The sequence below is a fragment of the Ornithorhynchus anatinus genome, chromosome 10, assembly GCF_004115215.2.
Source record: "Ornithorhynchus anatinus isolate Pmale09 chromosome 10, mOrnAna1.pri.v4, whole genome shotgun sequence".
Classification (NCBI taxonomy): Eukaryota; Metazoa; Chordata; class Mammalia; order Monotremata; family Ornithorhynchidae; genus Ornithorhynchus; species Ornithorhynchus anatinus.
Window position 1 is genome coordinate 56,184,370 of NC_041737.1, and position 22,868 is coordinate 56,207,237.

At 57.9% G+C, this 22,868-nt stretch overlaps 1 protein-coding gene across 2 annotated transcripts; it reads left to right on the plus strand.

Annotated features, from left to right (window-relative positions):
- The first annotated feature begins 1,072 nt into the window (after positions 1–1,072).
- Positions 1,073–22,477, plus strand: RACGAP1 (Rac GTPase activating protein 1). Of its 2 annotated transcripts, none has more exons than XM_007662744.3 (17): positions 1,073–1,160; positions 10,904–10,992; positions 12,927–13,129; positions 13,705–13,841; positions 14,708–14,777; positions 15,281–15,334; positions 15,809–15,889; positions 16,237–16,354; positions 17,106–17,236; positions 17,350–17,514; positions 19,346–19,441; positions 19,534–19,732; positions 20,344–20,449; positions 20,773–20,905; positions 21,010–21,145; positions 21,336–21,444; positions 21,532–22,477. In XM_007662744.3, exons 2-17 carry the CDS (start codon positions 10,908–10,910, stop codon positions 21,605–21,607), a joined length of 1,899 nt encoding a protein of 632 aa, XP_007660934.1. In that variant the 5' UTR covers positions 1,073–1,160; positions 10,904–10,907; the 3' UTR covers positions 21,608–22,477. The 2 variants fall into 2 exon arrangements, with proteins under 2 accessions (XP_007660934.1, XP_001515108.1); XM_001515058.4 differs by having other exon boundaries at positions 10,908–10,992.
- Positions 22,478–22,868: the final 391 nt, after the last annotated feature.

A 22,868-nucleotide genomic window follows, 5' to 3' on the forward strand; every position in this document is an offset into this window, starting at 1 on the left:
TCACCCCATCTCAAACCCACAGGAATTCTTTAAATATAGTCTTCTTAATCTGTGGGGCAGAGAGAAATGGGTTTGCTGGGCAGGTCCCTCAACCTCAGGTTGGAAAGATTGGAGTGCTCAGGGCTAATCTGGGAAGATTTTCTGGAGTAGGTGTTTTTTCAGTTTTTTTTTTTTTTTTAAGTCTTGTCAGCCTTTCAAAGCGAAAGCCTGAAGCTAGCAGCGTGGCTCGGTGGAAAGAGCAGGGGCTTGGGAGTCAGAGGTCATGGGTTCTAATCCCTGCTCTGCCACCTGTCAGCTGTGGGACTGTGGGCAAGCCACTTAACTTCTCTGTGCCTCGGTTACCTCATCTGTCAAATGGGGATGAAGACTGCGAGCCCCACGTGGGACAACCTGATCACCCTGTATCCCCCCCAGCGCCTAGAACAGTGCTCAGCACATAGTAGCGCTTAGCAAATACCAACATTATTATTGTCAGCTGTGTGACTTTGGGCAAGTCCCTTAACTTCTCTGTACCTCAGTGACCTCATCTGTCAAATGGGGATGAAGACTGTGAGCCCCACGTGGGACAACCTGATGACCCTGTATCCCCCCAGCGCTTAGAACAGTGCTCAGCACATAGTAGCGCTTAACAAATACCAACATTATTATTATTATTTGTCAGCTATGTGACTTGGGGCAAGTCCCTTAACTTCTCTGTGCCTCAGTTCCCTCATCTGTCAAATGGGGATGAAGACTGTGAGCCCCACGCGGGACAACCTGATGACCTTGTATCCCCCCCAGCGCTTAGAACAGGGCTTAGCACACAGTAGGCGCTTAACAAATGCCATCATCATTATTATTATAGAGCGAATCCACCCCTTCCCCCCACCCTTTTGCCAGCGGCCGAAAAAGGGTGGGTCTAAACACGTGGCCTCGCCTTTGCCCTCAGTCAAGATGGCGGCCGCCGGTTGTGGAAGCGGAGTGCCCTAGTAAAGATGGCGGCCGAACCGGCTTCACCCCGGTACGTGACGCCGAGCCCAGCGCGCATGCGTGTAAGGGAAAAAAAGGAGGGGGCGGGATCCTCGTCTGTGATTGGTCGAGGCGGGAATTCAAACCGGTGCGGGCGGCGGGAGCTGCGCTTGCCGTTGGGGGAGGCGCGGAGCGCAGGAGGTCGCGCTCAGGTGAGTCCCGGGGGCGGCCGCGGATCCCCCCACCTGGGTGACCTTGGTGAAGTCACTTCCCTTTTCTGGGCCTCAGTGACCTCATCTGGAAAATGGGGCTGAAGCCCGGGAGCCCCATGGGGGACAGGGACTGGGCCCAACCTCATTAGCTTGGATCCACCCCGGTGGTCGGCCCAGTGCCTGGCACAGAGTAAGCGCTTAACAAATGCCACTGAGTCACTTGGCTTCTCTGGGCCTCAGTGACCTCGTCTGTAAAATGGGGATGAAGCCTGGGGAGCCCCATGGGGGACAGGGACTTGGGTCCAACCCGATTTGCTTGTAGCCATCCCAGCACTCAGTCCAGTGTTTGGCATGTAGTAAGCGCTTAACTAATACCACTATTAAGTCACTTGGCTTCTCTGGGCCTCAATGACCTCATCTGTAAAATGGGGATGAAGCCTGGGAGCCCCATGGGGGACAGGGACTGGGTTCAACCCGATTTGCTTGTAGCCATCCCAGGGGTCAGTGCAGTGCCTGGCACGTAGTAAGCGCTTAACAAATGCCACTGAGTCACTTGGCTTCTCTGGGCCTCAGTGACCTCGTCTGTAAAATGGGGATGAAGCCTGGGGAACCCCATGGGGGACAGGGACTGGGTCCAACCCGATTTGCTTGTAGCCATCCCAGCACTCAGTCCAGTGTTTGGCACGTAGTAAGCGCTTATCTGATACCACTATTAAGTCACTTGGCTTCTCTGGGCCTCAGTTCCCTCATCTGTAAAATGGGGATTGAGGCGGGGAGCCTCATGTGGGACAGGGACGGTGTCCAACTTGATTTGCTTGTATCCACCCCAGCGCTTAGTACAACGTCTGGCACACAGGAAGCGCATAATAAATACCATCATTATTATTGTTATTACTCCTCTCTGCATCCTGTTTGGGGGGATGCACGCCCTGGAGGTGATCCCTCCCCTCTCTGACTTCCCCCTCGAGACTGTAAGTTCGTTTTGGGCAGGGAACGTGTCTGCTCACTGTTGTACTCTCCCAAGCGCTTAGTACAGTGCTGTGCACGTTACGCACTCAGTAAATACGATTGACCTGTAGGAGGATTCTGTTGGGGAGGGGGTGCCCCCTTTAATAATAATTTATGATACGCCTTAAGTGCTTATGATGTGCCAGGCTCTGTACTAAGCGCTGGGGTGGGTACAAACAAATCGGGTTGGACACAGTCCAGAGAGCTTACGGTCTTAATCCCCGTTTTCCAGATATAGTAACTGAGGCCCAGAGAAGTGAAATGACTTAACCAAGGTCACGTAGCAGACCAGTGGCAGAGCCGGGATTAGAACCCATGACCTTCTGACTCCCAGGGCTCTATCCACTAGGCCGTGCTGCTTTCCCTCTGACCCCCTAGGTGTGTTTTGGAGGAAGAGCGAGCCGAGGGTGCCTCGGCTTCGTCTCAATCAGTGGTATTTGAGAGCTTACCGTGTGCAGAACAGTGTACTAAGCGCCTGGGAGGGGACGTTGTAAGAGAGTTGGTAGACGTGTTCCCTGTCCATGAACGTGTTTCTAGACTGGGAGCCTGTTGTTGGGTAGGGATTGTCCCTATCTGTTGCCGAATTGTACTTTCCGAGCGCTTAGGACAGTGCTCTGCACACAGCGCTCAATAAATACGATTGAATGAATGAACAGAGGGGCCTGGGGGGGGTGTAGGTGGGAGAAAAGACATTTTTCCACAAGGGAATCCTCCCACAGTGGGTGGGCTTCCTGGCAAAGGGGTGGGAGGACGGGGGGGCTGTAGTAATAATGTTGGTATTTGTTAAGCACTTACTATGTGCAGAGCACTGTTCTAAGCGCTGGGGTAGACACAAGGGAATCAGGTTGTCCCACGTGGGGCTCACAGTCTTAATCCCCGTTTTCCAGATGAGGGAACCGAGGCACAGAGAATTTAAGTGACTCGCCCACAGTCACCCAGTTGCCAAGTGGCAGAGTCAGGATTCGAACCCATGACCTCTGACTCCAAAGCCCGTGCTCCTTCCACTGAGCCACGCTGCTTCTCCAAGGCTTTCCTTTCCTCTCCCTTCCTTGAAGACACCCCGCAGCTGAGGGGCATGGGGATGGTGCGCCCATCTTGTGCGCGGAATGCGACGTGTACACAAGGTGACAAGAATCCCCATTTTTCCCCGCCATCCCCGCCTGCTGTGTGACCTTAGACAAGTCGCTTCACTTCTCTGAGTCTCCGTTATCTCGTCTGTAAAATGGGCATTAAGAGTGTGAGTCCCAGGTCTAACCTCATCAACCTCTCATCAGAGAAGCAGCGTGGCTCAGTGGAAAGAGCATGGGCTTTGGAGTCAGAGGTCATGAGTTCGAATCCCAGCTCCGCCACTTGTCAGCTGTGTGACTGTGGGCAAGTCACTTAACTTCTCTGTGCCTCAGTTCCCTCATCTGTCAAATGGGGATGAAGACCGTGAGCCCCACGTGGGACAACCTGATTCCCCTGTGTCTACCCCAGCGCTTAGAACGGTGCTCTGCACATAGTAAGCGCTTAACAAATACCAACATTATTAACTTGTATCTGCCCCAGAATTTAGAGCAGTGCTTGGCACATACTAAGCGCTTAACAAGTACCATAATTACCAGTAGTCACATTACGGAGATTAAGAGCCTGAGCTCCGTGTGGGACAGGGACTCCGTCCCACCTGATGAACTTGTATCTACACCCAGTGCTTAGAACAGTGCTTGGCACATAGTAAGCGCTTAACAAGTACCATCGTTATTATTAGTGAGCCCTCCTCTCCCATAGTGTAAGCAGCCTGGCTCAGTGGAAAGAGCCCGGGCTTGGGAGTCAGAGGTCATGGGTTCAAATCGCGGCTCTGCCACTTGTCAGCTGGGTGACTGTGGGCAAGTCACTTCACTTCTCTGTGCCTCAGTTGCCTCATCCGGCCAATGGGGATGAAGACCGTGAGCCTCACGTGGGACAACCTGATTACTCTGTAAATCTACCCCAGCGCTTAGAGCAGTGCTCTGCACATAGCGCTGAACAAATGCAAACATTATTATTATTATTATTATTACAGCCCCCTCTAGACTGCAAGGTCGTTGTGGGCAGGGAGCATGTATATTAACTCTGCTATATTGTAGCCTCCCAAGCCCCTAGAGTGCTCTGCACCCAGTAAGCGCTCAGTAAGTCCCACTGATTGATTGGATGTCCCGACGGCATCCCTGTCCTCTCTACCGATAAAATGCCTCTTGGCTCCCCGCAGAACTAATCTACGGAAGCGTCCTCAAGTGCGGGCCGGGGTCTCCCCGCAGCGGGAGCCGCGGTGGTCTGCGGTTCCGAGCGGAGGCGGCCCGCCTCCTGGCCGGGAGGCTGAAATTGAACCGGGGGCTCAGAGCAATCACGTCGAGATGAGGCTGCCGCCTCGTGATGCTCAATCTCTCCCCCGGGTCGGGGGGAGCCTCTGAAATACCGCCTGCATCCCCCTCTGGGTCTCCCCGTCGGCGACTGAGATCTCGCCGCCCGAGATCCCGCGAGCCGGTCCCCCAGCGCCACCCCGAACGCCCGCGCCTCCGTAGTGAAACGTGACAGCTGTTTGCAGCTGCCCGGCGATGCAATTTTGTTTGTGTTTCCTTCCAAGCGAAATGAGGCGAAGGAGGGGTTGGAATTGAGGGGGGGAGGAGATACTGACAAGGGAGAGTTAAGACCGTTTCCATCCGACACTGCAGAGGTGGGCAAAATTGAATCCGGGCCAGGCTTCGGGGTTAATGCTGATGTAGAGAGATTTCCGTCACCTATAAATAATTCCTGAGAGTCTCTTTTTCGGGAGAAAGTTAATAATAATAAAAAAAAAAAGGAGAGAGATGGTCCCGCGGCAAGCCAAGAGTGGGGAGTTTCATTCTGTGCTAATGTTGTTTGGATTTCTTTAGGAAAACGTGTGGAAGATGAAGCGCTTGTTCTCGCGGGGCCTCCCCTGACCCTTAAAGCCTCAGCTCTGCCAGTTTTTGGTGGCCGGTGTGACTGGGCCTGATTGCGTTGTGTGTTGGGCAACTATCCAGGCTAATTGTGTTGTGTATGTGAGTGAGGGGGGCGCTGGGGACCCCGGGGATTTGGAAAAGAGAGGGGATCCTAGGGGAGGGAAGGGACCTGACAGATGGGCTCGCAAGCCTTCAAAGTCAGCAAAACGGCATTTAAGTACTCGTTGTGCCGAGCATTATGCGTAATGCTGGGTTAGATACAAGATAATCAAGTTAGACCCCTGGGCTGGGTTAAGGAGGAGGGAGGACAGATATTTATAAATGGTATCTCGTGCCCTCCCCTTAGACTGCTTCATAGCGGCTTCTTCCTTCTCCACCCTCGCTTTGAAATCTACTTTTTTGGTTTATCTTTTAAAAATAGCTTTCCTATTTTTGTAAGGTTGGGTGGAAAAATGTACCGTGGGCAGGTTCTCACCTTTTCCTTAGCCTAGAGGGAGCTGGGAGTCTGGGCTGAGGAACGGCCAGCAGGTGAATAATAATAATTATAGTATTTGTTAATACTTAGTGTGTGCCAGGCACTTCTGCTAAGCGCTGGGGTGGATCCAGGCAAATGGGGTTGGGCACAGTCCCTGTCCCATGTGGGGCTCTCGGTCTCAGTCCCCACTGTACAGATGAGGTCACTGAGGCAGAGGGAAGTGAATTGACTTACCCAAGGTCACACGGCGGACAAGTGGCGGAGCCAGATTTTGAACCCATGACCTTCTGACTCCAAGGCCCGCGCTCTATCCACTGCGTTATCTGCCAGGTTGCCTCGATCCACCTCTGCCAATCACCGGCCGCTCCCCCGGAAGCCCTTATTTCTTTAGTCGGTCGTATTTATTGAGAGCTTACTGTGTGCAGAGCACTGTACCGAGTGCTTGGGAGAGTAACGATGCGACAGAAGACACACACTGCCGCCCACAGCGAGCTGGCAGTTCTTGGGGGCCGGTCGCATGCGGAGCCGCGTAACGGGGTTCGCGGATTATGGCCGGGCCTCGTGGGTCCCACGGACATCAAGGGGTCAGTGCGTCCCCCTGCTCTTGCCTGCTTCTGCTGGGCTCCTTGCTGCTGTGTGGCCTTGGTCAAGTCACTTCACTTCTCTGTGCCTCAGTTACCTCCTCTGTAAAATGGGGCTTAAGACCGTGAGCCCTATGTGGGGCAGGGACTGTATCCAACCCGACTGGCTTGTATCCACCTCAGCACTTAGTACAGCGCCTGGCACATAGTAAGCGCTTCACAGATACCATGATAATACCTTAATAATAATAACCATTTTGCAGGAGGGAAGCGTGTTTAGCTGGTACCTTTCCAAGCCACCCGAGCAGCCGGGATTGAGGTCGGCTTTGGTGAGATGGGCTTGTCGGGAAGTAGTTTAATAATAATAATAATAATATGGCATTTAAGCATTTACTATGTGCCAGGCACTGTATTAAGTGCTGGGAGGGATGCAAGCAAATCGGGTCAGACACGGTCCCTAGCCCGCGTGGGGCTCACGGTCTCCATTCCCATTTACGAGGTGAGGTAACCGAGGCACAGAGAAACGAAACGATTTGGCCGAGGTCACACAGCAGACAAGTGGCGGAGCTGGGATTAGAACCCTTGACCCTCTGACTCCCAATCCTGGGCTCTATCCACTCCGCAAAGGGACGGGGTCGTCGGAAGACGGAGAGGAATCGGTTGGGCCGGAGGGAGCAGGCGAGTCGAAATTCAGAGGGCTCGGGGGGCCGGTTTGCGGGGTGACGATTACGGTGTTGAAGTGCTCGCTGTGTGCCAGGCGGTGTGCTGAGCGCTGGGGTGGATATGAGCAAATTGGGTTGGACACGGTCCAGATGTGAACTCCGAAGTGGACTGGCTCTGGGGAACTAGCTTCCCCCCCCCCCGCCCCCGAGACTTTGAGAGACCACCCTCGCCCCGTCCGAGGTCTCCGGGCACGGATTGCCCGCCGGTGTCCCTTCCGGATTAAACGGTCGTCCCGGCTCCTGGAGATAACGCGGTCGCCGTTGGATGCCTCGATGCTAAGCGGCGCCCTCGGACCTCCGTCCCCCGGGCGCTTAGCGCGCTCGCCCGGAAAACGCCACTCGGTCCCGGGAGCCACCTGAGGGCCGAGGGCAGGCCTGACGCCTCCGAGGAAGGCCGGCTTTTGTGCGCGAAGAACGTGGATCCTCGTTCCTCTCGCTCTGCGGGTCCCCCTTGGAGGGTCATCTGTCATCCCGTCCCTCCTCCCCTGCCGGGAGGCGAGTGGGCCGGGCCGGAACCCCGCTGCCCACAAGGTGAGGGAAGGCTACCGGGCCTGTGGTTGCCCTGGCAGTTCCTTCCCCGGGGGCACGTTGGGAAGCAGCCTGCCCTCAGAAATGCCGGCCTCTGGTCCAGCCACTTGGGGTGCCGCCGCCCAAGCCCAAGATTGATGACAGGCCCCATTCTACCTGGTGACCTGCCTCTGATGCTTTTCTAGGGCTGGCGGAGGCCCTGTGGTCTTGGGCATTCTCTCTCTGTCTCTGTCTCTCCCTTTTTCTCTCTCTCTCTTTCCCTTTCTCTCTCTTTCCCTTTGTCTCTCTTTCCCTTTCTCTCTCTCTCTTTCCCTTTCCCTTTCCCTTTCTCTCTCTTTCCCTTTCCCTCTCTTTCCCTTTCTCTCTCTCTCTCTCTCTTTCCCTTTCTCTCTCTCTCTTTCCCTTTCTCTCTCTCTCTTTCCCTTTCTCTCTCTCTCTTTCCCTTTCTCTCTCTCTCTTTCCCTTTCTCTCTCTCTATTTCCCTTTCTCTCTCTATTTCCCTTTCTCTCTCTCTCTCTTTCCCTTTCTCTCTCTCTCTTTCCCTTTCTCTCTCTCTCTCTCTTTCCCTTTCTCTCTCTCTCTCTCTTTCCCTTTCTCTCTCTCTCTCTCTCTCTTCCCCTTTCTCTCTCTCTCTCTCTCTTCCCCTTTCTCTCTCTCTCTCTCTCTTTCCCTTTCTCTCTCTCTCTCTTTCCCTTTCTCTCTCTCTCTCTTTCCCTTTCTCTCTCTCTCTTTCCCTTTCTCTCTCTCTCTTTCCCTTTCTCTTTCTCTCTTTCCCTTTCTCTTTCTCTCTTTCCCTTTCTCTTTCTCTCTTTCCCTTTCTCTTTCTCTCTTTCCCTTTCTCTCTCTCTCTTTCCCTTTCTCTGTCTCTGTCTCTCTCTGCCTCTCTTTCTTTCTCTCTCTCTCACACACACACACACTCTCACACACTCCCTCCCTCCTTCCTCATCCAAAGGCCAATAACTCTCCCCGCCCCCTGCTTCAAAGCCTTATTGAAGGCCCATCTCCTCCAAGAGGCTTTCCCAGACTAAGCCCTCCTTTCCTCTTTTCCCTCTCCCTTCTACGTCGCCCCGACCTGCTCCCTTAATTCATCGCCGCCCCCAGCTCCACAGCATCTATGTACATATCTGTCGTTTCTTATTATTAATGTTTATCTCCCTCTCTAAACCGTAAGCTCTGTGGGCAGGGAATGTGTCGGTTGTATTGTACTCTCCCAAGCACTTAGTAAGATGTTGTGCACACAGTAACGCTTAAGAAGTACGACTGACGCTTGGACAGAGTTGGGGGGGGAGTCAGGCCACCCCCTCGATATACCGATAAGCTTACGGCTGATGCGCTTAGAACAGTGCTCTGCACATAGTAAGCGCTTAACAAATACCAACAATATTATTATTATTAGTAATCCATAGGCCCCAGTGGAGCCTCCTCTCGGCCCGCCCCGTACCTCTAGTCTTTGGCATCTGGGCCCACGACCCTGTTGCCTCAGCGGCGTCTGACTAGCCCAGGCGTTGGTTTTCAGTCTCTCGGCCTGGTGAGGGTCTGCCCTTCTCCTCTGCCTGCCCCCTTGCTGCCCGACTCCCGGTTTTGCAGTTAAATCAGGCACGGCCCCCGCGCGTCTCCGGTTTTTGGTCCCGCCTGCCGAGTGACCGCCTTGGAAGCCAAAGCCGGCCGGGCACTAGGCTCAAACGAAAACCCGGGGAATACCAGGCCTCCAATCGGAGGGTGGAAAATGCCACTGAATGGCTCTTGCCTTATCCTCTGGACTGTAGCTTGTTGCGGGCAGGGAACGTGTCTACCAACTCTCTTGTATTATGCTCTCCCAAGTGCTTAGTAAGAACAGTGAAGCAGGGTGGCTCAGTGGAAAGAGCCCGGGCTTGGGAGTCAGGGGTCATGGGTTCGAATTCCGGCTCTGCCACTCGTCAGCTGTGTGACTGTGGGCGGGTCACTTCACTTCTCTGTGCCTCAGTTACCTCATCTGGAAAACGGGGATTAGCTGTGAGCCTCAAGTGGGACGACCTGATTACCCTGCATCTACCCCAGCGCTCAGAACGGTGCTCTGCACATAGTAAGCGCTTAACAAATACCAACATTATTATTATTACAGTGCTCCGCACACAGTCAGGACTCGTTCAATATGGATCGAATAATCCCTGCAGGACTCGTGTACTCTAGACTGTAATCTCCTTGTGATCGGGGAACGTGCCTATGAATTCCGTTGCATGTGCTCTCCCAACCACTTAGTACAGTGCCCTGCACCCAGTAAGCACTCAGTAAATATCATCGATTGGCCCCTGCGGGGCTCGAGAACTCTTGTCTCCCAAGCGCTTAGTACAGTGCTCGGCGCACCGTAAGCCTTCGATAGATACGAATGATTGGATCAGGGAGAGAACTTGGGCACTGCCCCCTCGCCCCCCCCCAGAGCAAGAGCCCTTTAGAACCACTCCGAAGAGAACACCTCGGGCACATCCCACGTTTGGATGGTCGTCCCCCAAACGGGGCCTCCCACCCGGCTCCCACCCCTTGCCAGCTGGATGGACTGAGATGTCGGGAAATTTAAGCCTCCTGATCGGTGCCCGGGACCTCTTTTTCTGTCTGTAACTTGGCCTCAACCAGCGCGATGAGGGTGCGGGGCGGGTGTGGAAAAGGGCATCCTCATATGCCTGGGAACAGGTGCCCATTTTTTTCCTCCCCTCCTGCCCTTCCGCCCCCGAAGGCGGTGAACTGTGTCTTTGATGCCAGGACGTGGTACAACAAAATCCTTCTCCTAGACTTAGTATCAGTTTATTAGCCACAGCCTCTCCCCCCTAACAGCCCCCTCCCCTGCCCAATGCAGTCCAGCCGCGAGCCCCGCATTACAGAAATAATTCTTGCACTGCTGAGCCGGCGGTTTCCCACTCAATCACCCGCGTGACGTCACCGGCACCGCTCGCCGAGAGGAATGTGCTGACCATGTCCTGCATCTTAAGAGCCGGCTTGCGCCCCCCCCGCCCCGCCGGGCCTGGGGGGGCCCGAAGCGAAATGAAATGCGAAGCTCTTAAAGAGCACTAAAAGTCGCCCCCCGCGCCTCCCCCCACCCCAACAAATCTCCCACGATGAAGAGGGGAAGCGTGACCTCAGCCCGGCAGGCTTACTCGCCCCACTTTTACAAGCCCCTGGTGATCGATCAGCGGACTCGATTGGAGAGTTGCGCTTTGGGGGGGGGTGGGGGCGGCTGACCGTTGCCGGGGGCGACCACGGAAGCCCCCGCGATCGTTTCCGAAAGGGCTGGGGTGCAGCCCAAAGCTGAAACAAAGCGGGAGGTGGGGGGTGAGCAGACACTGGGGGGGTCTGCCAGGTACTCTGGTGATGGGAGCAGCCCCTGCCTGTCCTGGGTTGACACTGGGTATCGTGGCAGGGGAGGGAAAGAGGGTGGCATGCGGGTGTGTGTGTGTGTGTGCGCGTTTGGGAGGCGGCGGGGGAGCCGAGCCATGACGTGCGTCTGATCTGTTGGCAGGAAGATGGAGACGGCAATGCTGAATCTGCGGAATCTGTTTGAGCAGCTCGTGCGCCAGGCGGAGATCCTCAATGAGGGGAACGAACTCCGTAAGTCGCCCCGCCAAGCAGCCCAGGGCCGCGGGGCCGGCGCGGAGCCGGGTTGGCTCCCGTCGGAGCCGGCGCGGTCCGGGGCTGGGTTCCGGTGGCCCCAGGGGGCTCCCCGGGAAGGCCTCGGCGTCTGGGGCGCCTCTCTCGGCCGGCCCTGATTCTCTGAGGAGGCGGTCTGGTCGGGCTTGGCTCTGGGCGGGCCCTTGGGGCATCAAGGTGACAGCCCTCGGTCCCTGCCCCATTCGGTGGACAGGGCTGACCTCCCCTTCCACCCTGGTCCACTGTCCAGCAGTCACGCCCGTAACGCCTCATCGCCATCTTTGCCGGCCCCCTCTTTCTCGCCCCCACCTCGTACTTCTGCTTGGGTGTCACGGCCCTGGGAGAGCAGAGCCTTTGAGCCAGGAGTCAATCAATCGGTGGTATTTATTGAGTGCTTACTGTGTGCAGAGCACTGCACTAAGCGCTTGGGGAAAGCTCAATGCAGTAGAGTAGGAGTGCCCGGAGTAGAAATGCTGCAGGATCTAAAAGTCCAGGCGATAAGGTCAGCAGTGGTGAGACAGAGGTGGCACTTGGGGGGGAGCACCCGGAAGTGGTCCGAAGGGAGAGAGATGCTCCCAGGGCCCCCCTCCCCCCCTCTCTCCGGTCAATACGCTTCGTCCACTCTGTCCACGCCTACTTCTTGACGGGTCTGTGGGAGCCCAGATGGTCACATTCAAGCTCCTGGTTTGATAGAGAGAATCGTATCTGAGCACCATGTGCCAAACACCACGCTAAGCACTGGGCCGGATACAGGATGATCCTGTCAGACGCGGTCCCCAGTGAGTAGGCACTGAATCCCCATTTTATAGCTGAGGAAACTGAGGCGAAGAGGAGGCGTGACTCGCCCGGGGGCACACGACGGGCAGGTGGCGGAGCGGGATTAGAACCCAGGTACTCTGACTCTCAGGCCCCCGCTCGTCCTGCTAGTTCACACTGCAGCCCTGGCAACAGGCGTTGTGTGCCTACCCTGACACGTGGCCAGAGAAGCAGCGTGGCCTGGTGAACAGAGCCCGGCCTGGGAGGTGGAAGGACATGGGTTCTAATTCCCGCTCTGCCGCTTGTCTGCTGCTGCTGTGTGACCTCGGGCCACTTCGCTTCTCTGAGCCTCAGTGACCTCATCTGGAAAATGGGGATGGAGTGTGAGCCCAATGTGGGACAGGGACTGTGTCCAACCCGATTTAGTTGTATCCCCCCCCGTGCTTAGTACAGTGCCTGGCACATAGTAAGAGCGTAACAAAAACCATAATTATTAGTATTTGTTATTATTAGAAAAGGAAACCATTCCTTCCTCTATCTCTCTGCCCGTGAAGATGCGCCTTTATGGCCCAAACCTAGCTTAGCACCTGGAGCTGGGAGCGAGTGGGACCGGAAGATCGATTCAGGTTGAAGAGGAAATGGAGCTCGGAGGACGGCATCCTATGACCCTCCCCCATCTTCCAGAGGCCGGGGTGACCCCGCTTGTCGGCTCATCCCGGGGATGCGATCCAGTCCCGGCCTCTCATACTGGCCTCAGGAGGAGCCCTGGACGTCGCTGGGATCTGCCCTCGACGGGCCCACCTTTGTCCGCCCACCCTTCGGGGCCGTGTTAAACATCTACGGCAAATTGGCTCTTTACTTTGAAATCAATATTTGTACAATTATCTCCCCAAGTGGAATTGTGGGTCCAGTCACCCAGACTGTTAATCTGCGGCACCCGGGGCAGATCCCCGCCGGCGCCCACCTCCCCAGCCTGGCGGAGCACGATGGGAAGCGGAGCCCGTCCCATCTACCGGCCCGAGTCGCCCCGCGTGTGAGACGGCGGCCTGCCTGAGCTAAGGGTGGGCCAGCGCCCTTCTCCAGGAGAACTGGAGGCCTCGATCGGGTTTTCACCCTCTCCCCCCCGTCTTCGCCCCCAGAGTTCATCCAGCTGGCCAAGAACTTCGAGGATTTCCGCAGGAAGTGGCAGAGGACGGAGCTCGAGCTGGGCAAGTACAAGGACCTGCTGATGAAGGCGGAGACGGAGCGTAGCGCCCTGGACGTGAAGCTGAAACACGCCCGCAACCAGGTGGACGTGGAGATCAAAAGGCGGCAGCGGGCCGAGGCCGACTGCGAGAAGCTGGTGGGTGCCGACCCCTCTCCCCACAGGCGATGGGATAGAGGTGGGGGTGGGGGGCCGTCCTTTGGGGGTGCAGGGGTAGCTCTGGGTGGGTGGGGGAGATGATTATTGCAGGTTATTCTGGTCCTGGGGGTGGTTTGGAGGCAAGTCCTCTGAGGAGTTCGCGTTCGGCTCATCCTATCCCCTAAACGGGACCGGTCTGGGGAGGGGTGCGAGGCCCCGGGGGGCCCGATCCATTGTGGAGCACAGCTGAGCCCCATTAACTTGTTCCACCTCGCCCTCCTGGCCCCGATTCCCTTCTAGCTCCTTTCGTTCCGCCACGCGGGTAGGAGGGTGGCCGCCCTGGTCAGCACTAGTTGTCCCGGGAACACGGCTCTGAGGTGTCAGCTCAAAGAGCCGTGTCTTGGGCACCACCCCCGTCCTCCCCGCCCCAGAGCTCCGGGCCGGGCAGGAGGCTGAGCTGCCATCTGGGCTGGACGGGAATCGATACGTCCCCGGGGTCGCCGTGCTCCCGTCGGCAGGATGCCACATCCTCCCGTCCCCCGGCCGGCCCTGACTCTCTTTTTATCCCTCCTCAGGAGCGGCAGATTCAGCTGATCCGGGAGCTGCTCATGTGTGATGGGGCTTGCAGCATCCAGCTGAGTGAGGAGCAGAAGTCGGCCTTGGCGTTCCTCAATCGGAGCCAACCTCCCCGGGGCAGCACTGGCAACAAAAGGTGGCCCAGTGGGTGGGGGCGGGGAGGTCCCCGTCAGGGTCCGGAGGCAGAGGGACCCGCTCGCTCCACCCCTAGCCTATCCTTTGTTTCGTGGGGAGCTAATTGCTAGTAACTGAAGCAGCCCCCGAGGCCCACGGATGGGCAGCTTCCCCTGACCGCCACGGAGGGCCAGGTTGGCTCTTAGGACTCGGCATGGCGTCCGGCCTCTTCTCGACCAGCCGAGGTCAGGGGCATTCGAGGAAGTGTCTGTTACATTGTTACGCTGTACTCTCCCAACCGCTTACTACGGTGCTCGGCGCACAGTGAGCGCTCGATAAATTCGACTGATGGACTGAGTGCCATCTGGTCCCCAGAGGCCCCGTCCGGCCGAAAGGTCGGCCAATCGTCACACCCCGTGAAATGGACCAAACTGGGAATTGTGACGAGCCCCTCTCTTCCAACCTGCTGGGGTCCTTTTTTTAATTTTTTTTTTTTAGGGTATTTTTTAATCGCTTATTATGTGTCAGGCACTGAACTAAGCGCTGGGGGAGATGCAAGTCCCTGATCCACATAGCACTCAGAATCTTAATCCCCATTGTTACAGATGAGGTAACTGAGGCACAGAGAACTGAAGTGACTTATCCAAGGTCACACAGCAGAGGGGTGGCGCAGCCGGGATGAGAACCCAGGACCTTCTGACTCCCGGGCCCGTGGTCTATCCACCGGGCCACACTGAGGAAGGGCAACGTCTCTGCCCGCAGCTCGTGTGGCCGTCCTGGCTCCCCTCCCCTCCCCCGTCCCCCCGGCTGAGGCGATTCCAAGGAGTGTGGGGCTTTCACCTTCAGCTGACCCCGTGACTAACGCGCTCTCGCCTCCCTGTCTTTCAGACTGTCCACCATCGACGAGTCGGGCTCCATCCTCTCCGACATCAGCTTTGACAAGACTGATGAATCGCTGGTAATGAAGCTTAGATCTCCCGGGACGATCTGTGGCCTTACCTCCCTCCCTCTCTCTGGCGTATCGTCTGTCTGGCGGCGGGTTCTGAGAGATTTTTTCTCCCCTACTCCCATCGTGGGTAGGGGCAGGGCCCCGGGGCCGCCTCTTGACGCTCTGTCTTGGGGGGGTGAGGAGGCCCAACCCTCTGGGTTTGTGGGGGTTCAGGGGTCATTCCGGATGGTTTGGGGGGTTAAAACAACCGTCGGCAACATGGCGGTCTCTCCCCGTTGCGTGGGGAGGGAGATGCCAGGCTGGTCCTAGGACCTCAATCCCTCCTCCATAGATTTTAGCAGAGCACTGGACTAAACGCTTGGGCTTGTTCAATAGAATAGACAATCTTTGCCCACGAGGAGTTTTCCCTCTAGTGGGCCTGGCACTCTCTCTGGGGTGGGGCAGGGGAATAAGTCACATAGCAAGGGCTTCATAAATACCATTATTATCAAAACCTGTTTTGTTGCCCTCAGGACTGGGACTCCTCTCTGGGGAAGACTTTGAGGCTGAAGAAACGAGAGAAAAGGGTACGTGGGGGAATTTTTCGGGAAGGGTGGACTCCCGCCTTAGCCTTAATCGATCCAGAGGGGTTTGAAGTGCATAATTGTCCTCTGTTGGTGACGAGGAGCCTTTTCAGGGTGTCCCAACCCTTGGGCTCTGGGGAATCCGGTCTCTGTTGTCTCACCAACATCTGTGCACAGGCAAGTCTCCATGGGAGAGAGCTACAAAGTGGCTGTGTGTGTGTGTTTGTGTTTTTTGGGGTGGGCACGCATTTCTCACCAGGGTTGCGCCCCCAACATTCCCGAAGCTTTCCTCCCAACGTCCCCGAGTACTTGGGTCATTTCTGTGTGAAGGCAGAGTGAGCTCCCTGTCACGGAAGGGGCCTAACCTGGTCTCTGGGCTGTTACTTTGAGAGACATCTGAAATCTGGGGTGAGTCACTTTGACCCTCATTCCCAATGCTGTATTTCCCCACCCCTCTCCTTCCTCCCCGCATTGCAGCGCTCCAACAGCCGACAGTTTATCGAGGGCCCGCCGGGACCGGCGAAGAAAAACCGGTCTATTGGTTCCACGTTGGATCAGGTGAGCCTGTTGACGCTGGGAGACCTGGAAACTGGCCCCCATCAGAAACCCGGGTGTTGGCTGCGGACGGGCCTGGAGGCCGGATCGGGCCTGGGGGGAGGGGTCTTCGGCTGATGGCCTCACCTCACGGCTGGGGAGAACCGGGAAGGGGCTTAGATCTACGGGAAGGGATGCAGTAAACCGGGGGTGCCAACAGCAACGCAACAACATCTTTTTGGGGTGGGGGCATCCAGAATCGAGAGCCTGGAAGGCTCCAAACCGAGACTCACGGGACCGTGAAGGTCTGCTCCCCTTTTCCCCAAGGGATCCTCCTGCGTTCACCCCCATCCCGTCTCTCCCCTTTCCAGGGGAATGAGTCCATTGTGGCCAAAACCACAGTCACGGTCCCCAGCGACGGCGGCCCCATTGAGGCGGTGTCCACCATCGAGACTGTGCCCTACTGGACCAGAAGCAGGAGGAAATCGGGTAGGAGGGGCCGGCCGCGGCGGAGAGGGGCTGGGCTGTGGCCGAGGCCGCTGGGCACCAAGGCTCCAAGTCGAAGGGGTGTCCGCGGGGTAGATGGGCGGTCGGCTGCTCCGGCCTTGCCTGTCCGCACGGGCTGTAACCTCTGAGGGTGATGCGTGTACCGTCATGAGTTGGAGCGGCTTGGATGGTGTGGATGAAGGGGATGGTCAGCGGTGGGGAAACGGCAACTGGGAAGGAGCCCAGCCAACCGTGGCATTGGAGAGGGCAAACTGCCCCGGCTGGGCAGGAAGGGGCGGGTGGCGAGAAGCCAACCCCAATCAAGGATGGATGGGGGTGAATTGGGAGAGGACACTTACTTATTTCTAGATTGTAAGCTCGTCGTGGGTAGGGAATGTGTCTGTTATACTGTTATATTGGACTCTCCCGAGTGCTCAGTATAGTGCTATGCAGACAGTAAGCACTCAATAAATACCACTGAGTGACTGAGGACACTGTCTGTAGCCGGCGGTGGGGTGGCCAAGTTGGTCACTTTTTATTGAGCGCTTACTGTGTGCAGAGCACCGTACGAATCACCTGGGAGAGGACGATGTGGCTGAGCTCTGCGGTAAGGAGACACGCAAGGAGGCCGCAGCCTCCTACTCTGGGTCGAAAGCTGGTGGTCCCGAGACCCGGGGAGGCCGCCCTCCTGTGCTGGAGCCCGCTGCCCACAGAGGAACAAGAGTGCCGCACCTGACTTGCCTCTCCGTCCCAGGCGCCCTGCAACCCTGGAGCAGCGATTCCACCCTGGGTAGCCGGCAGCCCGAGTCCAGACCTGAGACGGAGAGCTCGGGGACCCCCCAGGGCACCGGAGGCATCCGCCTGCACGAATTCGTCTCCAAGACGGTGAGGGCCGCCGCTGGGAAGCCGGGGCGGGGTCGCTCTCCTCTCCCTCCCCCGTGCCGAGGGAGGCCCGTGAGCCTCTCTCTGGCGCTGACCGGCCTCCGCTGTGTCCCCAGGTTATCAAACCGGAGTCCTGCGTGCCCTGCGGAAAGCGGATCAAGTTCGGGAAAATGTCCCTGAAGTGCCGGGACTGCCGGGTGGTGACCCATCCGGAATGTCGGGAACGCTGTCCCCTGCCCTGCATTCCCACGCTGCTGGGCACCCCCGTCCGCATCGGAGAGGTGGGCCCCACCCCCCTCACGCCCCCAATCCCATCCCGTGTCTATCTGTGACGAGATGAAGTCACGCCACGGGTCCGGGAGCGCCGAGACCCAAGCCCCGTGTCTCCTTGCGCCGACCGTGGGCCTTTGGGGTGGGCAGCTTCCCTGACAGGCTCCGGCGGAGGGGTCAGAGCCCCCCGTTTCCCACAGGAGGCTGCCCAGGCCCCCTTACACTTCTCCAGAAAGTTGGGTCCGATGCCCTCTTTGCCCACACCCCGCCCAGGTCCCTCCGAGCAGAGATCTTCGCCTCAGTCGTGGGGTTGGGAGGGGGGCGGTTCTGGAGCGGGGGAGCGGCGAGGGAAGGGGGCTAACAGCTCTCAGTCCCTGGGGCATCTCTCTCTCTCTCTCGAGATGCCGAGCAAACCAGGCATATGCCAGGCACTCATTTATAGACCGTTAGATCTCCCGGCTCCTTGGTGGCAATCAGTCCTCCGCAACCGTATTCAGCTTAATTAGACTTTTAATTGTTATAGAGCTGCTCCCCAGTCAGGGAAGCTTGGCAAAGCTGCAACTGCTCTCGCTCTCGTCATTTCTCCGAGTCCCGCTGAAGCGGCATGGCGCAGCGGATAGAGCGCGGGCCTGGGAGTCAGAAGGTCATGGGTTCTAAACCCGGTCCTGCCACTTGTCTGCTGCGTGAGCTTAGGCAGGTCGTTTCACTTCTGTGGGCCTCAGTTACCTCATCTGGAAAATGGAGATTGAGACTGTGAGTCCCTCGTGGGACAGGGTCTGTGTCCAACCCGATTTGGTTGTATCCACCCCAGCGCTTAATACGGTGCCTCGCCCATGGTAAGCGCTTAACAAATATCGTTATTATCATTTCTCCCTGGAGCCCCGTAGGTGGTGGGGAGCGGGGGCAGGAGGGGGGTCCCCTTCTCCAGTCAGTGGCCCTGAGGCGTCATCAAGACTTGTGTCTGGGGCAGGTAGCACTCAGTCTCCTTCCCTAGACTGTCAGGATCCCATTTCGGTCGCACCCCTTCCAGCCTTGTCGAAGGAAACCTGCACCAGCTCTTCCGACATCGATCCTGTTCCCCTCTGGATAGAGACGTCATGCCGGAAGACGGTTTCCGAATGGTGCTCTTCCTCCCTCCCCTTCCTCTGACTAGACTGTAATCTCCTCAAGGGCAGGGCTCACAGAATAATAATAATTGTGGCTTTTAAGGACAGACATCGCCAGACACTGTACTAAGTGCTGGGCTATGTGCAAGCAAATCGGGTTGGACAGAGTCCCTGTCCCACGTGAGGTTCACCCCCCGTTTTACAGATGAGGAAACTGAGGCACGGAGAAGTGAAGTGACTTGCCCAGGGTCACACAGCAGACGTACAGAGCTGGGATTAGAACCCAGGTCCTTCTGACTCCCAGGCCCGTGCTCTATCCACTGAGCAATGCTGCTTCTCTACCTAACAACTCTCTTGTGTCATATTCTCCTGAGCTCTCTGTACACCCAATAAGCATAACAGTAAATACCGTCGATTCGATTGCTCCAATCTAGGTGGTGAGAGACAGTCTTGAGGGACCTCTCGGGGGGGGGGGGGCCCAAAAAGGCATCTGATCCACCAATCAGCCATGATGAGGGCCTCCTTTGGACGTATGCGAGGGAGAGGGAAACAGAGTAGATAGTCACGGTCCCTGCCCTTGAGAAGCTTCTGCTCTAGCAGGGGAAACGGACAGTCTAAGTCGATGTGCGGATTGGAGGGAGGTGGGCGGGTAGAGAGAGTGACTAGTAGGGTGTGGAGGTTCCCAAGGGCTGACGGGGGCACTGACATCACCCCCCCCCCCCCCACCTCCTTGCAGGGCACTCTGGCCGACTTCGTATCCGTCACATCTCCCATGATCCCCTCCATCGTCGTGCACTGCGTGAACGAGATCGAGCAACGGGGACTGACGGAGGTGAGGCCGAGAGGGGAGGCCGCGAGGGCGGGCGGGTGGCTGGAGGGCCGGGAGCTGGTGGCCTCTCAGACGGAGGGTCCTCTCTCCCACAGACGGGCCTGTATCGCGTCTCGGGCTGCGACCGGACGGTCAAGGAGCTGAAGGAGAAGTTTCTCCGCGCCAAGACCGTGCCCCTGCTCAGCAAGGTGGATGACATCCACGCCATATGTGGCCTCCTCAAGGACTTCCTGAGGAACCTGAAAGAGCCCCTGCTGACCTTCCGGCTGAACCGCACCTTCATGGAGGCGGCAGGTGAGGCGTCCTGAGACCTGGTGCCCCGTAGCCCTCTGAACTGTGGGCGTGTGTATGGGGGCGGGAGGGGGGAGAGGCGACCTACCGTGAGGATCCCCCCCCTCAAAAGAAGGGCGGTCTACCTGGAGGACCCCAACTCAAAAGAAGCGGTAAAGCTCCTTGGTAATGGTACAGTCGTATGACGTGGGTGGTTTCAGGGCGTTCAGGGGGGTAGCAGGTGTGTCTTGAGGCCTGGTGCCCTGTGTCCTCTGCTGTGTGTGTATGTTGGGGGGATCTATCTTAGAAACCAACCCCTCCCCCTCCCAAAAAAAACAGCAACAGCACAGCTCCTTGGTAATGGCACCGTTGTGACGAGGAGGGTGGTCTCAGCGTGGCGGCGACTGCCCACGCTGGCCCCCCTGCCGTCCTCAGAAGTTCCGGCTGCTAGTATCGAGCCACGGGTCAGCATCCGGCTCGTTAATGGCCCGGGGTCCGACGCAGTCATGAACCTCATCAAGGCTCCCCGTTCAGCTGAGCCTCGGCGTCGATAGCCCAGAAACCGGTTGCCCGGGGAGAGGAGCCCGCCGGCCTCTCCACGGTCTCGCTCTCTTTCCCCTCCCCACCCCCGCTAGAAATCTCGGATGAGGACAACAGTGTGGCGGCCATGTACCAGGCCATCAGCGAGCTGCCCCAGCCCAACAGGGACACTCTGGCTTTCCTGATCATTCACCTGAAACGGTGAGCGTGGCGGCTGAGCCCCCACCGTCCCTGGTCGGGGGAGTGGGAACTGGGCGTGGGGGGCTTTGCCGGGGGGGCTGGCGGCCTGTGAGAGGTCAGTCCCGGGTCCTTCCGGCCCGTCTGGGCCTGTTGGGCTCTCTTGGGTCGCCCTCGGTTTTCGACGGACACCAGGAAAGGGGCAGGGGGAGGTGAGGCGGCACCTGGTGCGTCGCTGGTGGGGAGGGATGCTCACCTGACTCTCGGGAGGCGGGGACCCCCGAGTCTGAAGTGGCGTGGGAATGACCCCGGTTGTTCCTGAGGGCACAACCCCCTCTCTTGTCCAGAGTGGCCCAAAGCCCGCACACTAAAATGGACATCGCCAACCTGGCCAAAGTCTTTGGCCCGACCATCGTGGCCCACGCGGTGCCCAATCCTGACCCCATGACCATCCTGCAGGACACCAAGCGGCAACCCAAGGTAGGCGGGCGGCTGGGGCGTCGGGGCTGGTGGCCCCCTGCCTCCGGGGCCCGGGCGGGCACCCAGGCTGGTGGTGGTGGTGGTTGACGGGGGCTCGTCGTCAGGTGGTGGAGCGCCTGCTGGCACTGCCCCTGGAGTACTGGAGCCAGTTCATGATGGTGGAGCAGGAGAACGTCGACCCGATGCACGTCATCGAGAACTCCAATGCCTTCTCCACCCCGAAAACCCCGGATGTTAAAGGTGAGGCCCCGGAGGGACTCACCTAAACGTTCTAGGGGCAGGGTCCTCGGCTTCCCTGGCCTCAGCTCCCCAGCCAGAGGCCTCGGGCATGGGCCGAGCCCCACCCTCCACGCCCGGGGAGGTAGGAGGCCCACTCGCCGTGGCTGACCGCCCCCCCACCCCGGTCTGACGCGCTGGCCTCCTGTCCTAGTGAGCATCCTGGGCCCGCTGACCACTCCAGAGCAGCAGCTGCTCAAAACGCCTTCGTCCAGCTCCCTGTCGCAGAAAGTGCGCTCGACGCTCAGCAGAAACACCCCCAAGTGAGTGGCTTCGGGGGGCCGGGGAGGAGCTGGGCAGGGGGCACGGATCGACCCACGCTCACCTCTCACCCTGCCCCTCCGTTTCAGGTTTGGGAGCAAGAGCAAGTCGGCCACCAACCTGGGGCGCCAAGGCAACTTCTTCGCCTCCCCCATGCTCAAGTGACGCGGCTCCCCCGGCTGCTCCCTACCCCGCTGTCCCGTGGCCTCCTCGCCTTCCCCCAATCCTTTCCTCTCTTCCCCCTGACTTTTCTCACAAGGTCTCACTAAAACCGACCCCGTCTCTTCCCTTCCCCTTGGAGGTGCGGCGACACCCCAGGCGGGGGTCTTTAGGGTCGATGCGGCCCGTTTTTACATGGCTAACGGTAGGAGCTCAAGACCCCTGGGCAGGCAGGAAACCTGCCACTTGCCACTGGCAGAGCCAGGCCCTGGCTTGGGAGCAAAGATGGGGAAACGAGGGAGGGAGGGCCTGGGTTTTTGACACATCGCGTCCCCCTTCAAAGCGCCGGGAAGCGGGTTGAGGGGGCGGGGGTCGTTCTGGGAGTCCTGCAGAGCCGCGTTGAGGGGTGGGGGTGGGAAAAGGACGGGGAAGTGCCTTAGCATCTTAGTGACTTAGTAAATAGGCACCCAAGGCACGGCGGTGTTCCGTGGTGCGGAGCTCAACAGTAGGGCTGCAGTGTGATCAAAACCAGTCTCTGGAGATGTTGTTGGTTTACTTTCCTTTGTGGGGGAGCGTTTGCCTCTTTAAAAAAATTTTTGATTAGGGCTCAGCACCTCGGCACCTGCCTTGACCAATGGGACTTTTTTATGGGAAGTCAGTGCGGCCAGACCACTGAATCTAATCTAAGGGGAAAACGGCCCCCCCGCAAAAAACCGGTATTTACCTGCTCTCCGTCCCCACCCCGACCGACCCCTTCCTTCTTTTCCGGCTGGTAAATGTGGCTCTTCCCCCACCCCCGACTTCACCTCTCCAGTGCTCTGCCGACTCCAGTCTGTATGACCCCCAGGCGGAGAGTAAACAACTAGTTTAAAAATGCGTGGAATGGTTTGCCGCGTCCGTCGCCGCCGCGTCCGGCTCCTTCCTCCGCCCTCATTCCTTTTCTCCATCCTGTCAGGTCCCCATTCTTCTCAAAGGGAAAATCGACGGGCCGAGCGCCTTATCGGGCTGGGCCCCGCCCAACTGGGCGCACGTGTGCCCAAGCGTGTCTCCATTTTAAGTTTCTAAAGCAAATCTTTAAGGGCCAGAAGGGGGCAGTTCTACAAAACACACCTTGGCAGGCCGCCCGGACCCTCTGCTGTGGCGAGAAGTGACTGTGGAGGGAGCCGGGCTGATTAGAGACAGAGCCGCTGCCCCCCGCCCCCGGCGAGCCGAGCCTGGGGAGCCGGATGGATCCTAGCCGGAACGCCGACAGGCACGCGGTTAATAG

What these genes read in the sequence shown, in the direction of transcription:
- RACGAP1 (XM_007662744.3), top strand. Translation starts at nt 10,908, where the DNA reads ATGGAGACGGCAATGCTGAATCTGCGGAATCTGTTTGAGCAGCTCGTG. An exon ending in ACAAGACTGATGAATCGCTG is followed by an intron (nt 14,778 to 15,280) that starts GTAATGAAGCTT and finishes TGTTGCCCTCAG; the next exon opens with GACTGGGACTCCTCTCTGGG. An exon ending in CTGATCATTCACCTGAAACG is followed by an intron (nt 20,450 to 20,772) that starts GTGAGCGTGGCG and finishes TCTCTTGTCCAG; the next exon opens with AGTGGCCCAAAGCCCGCACA.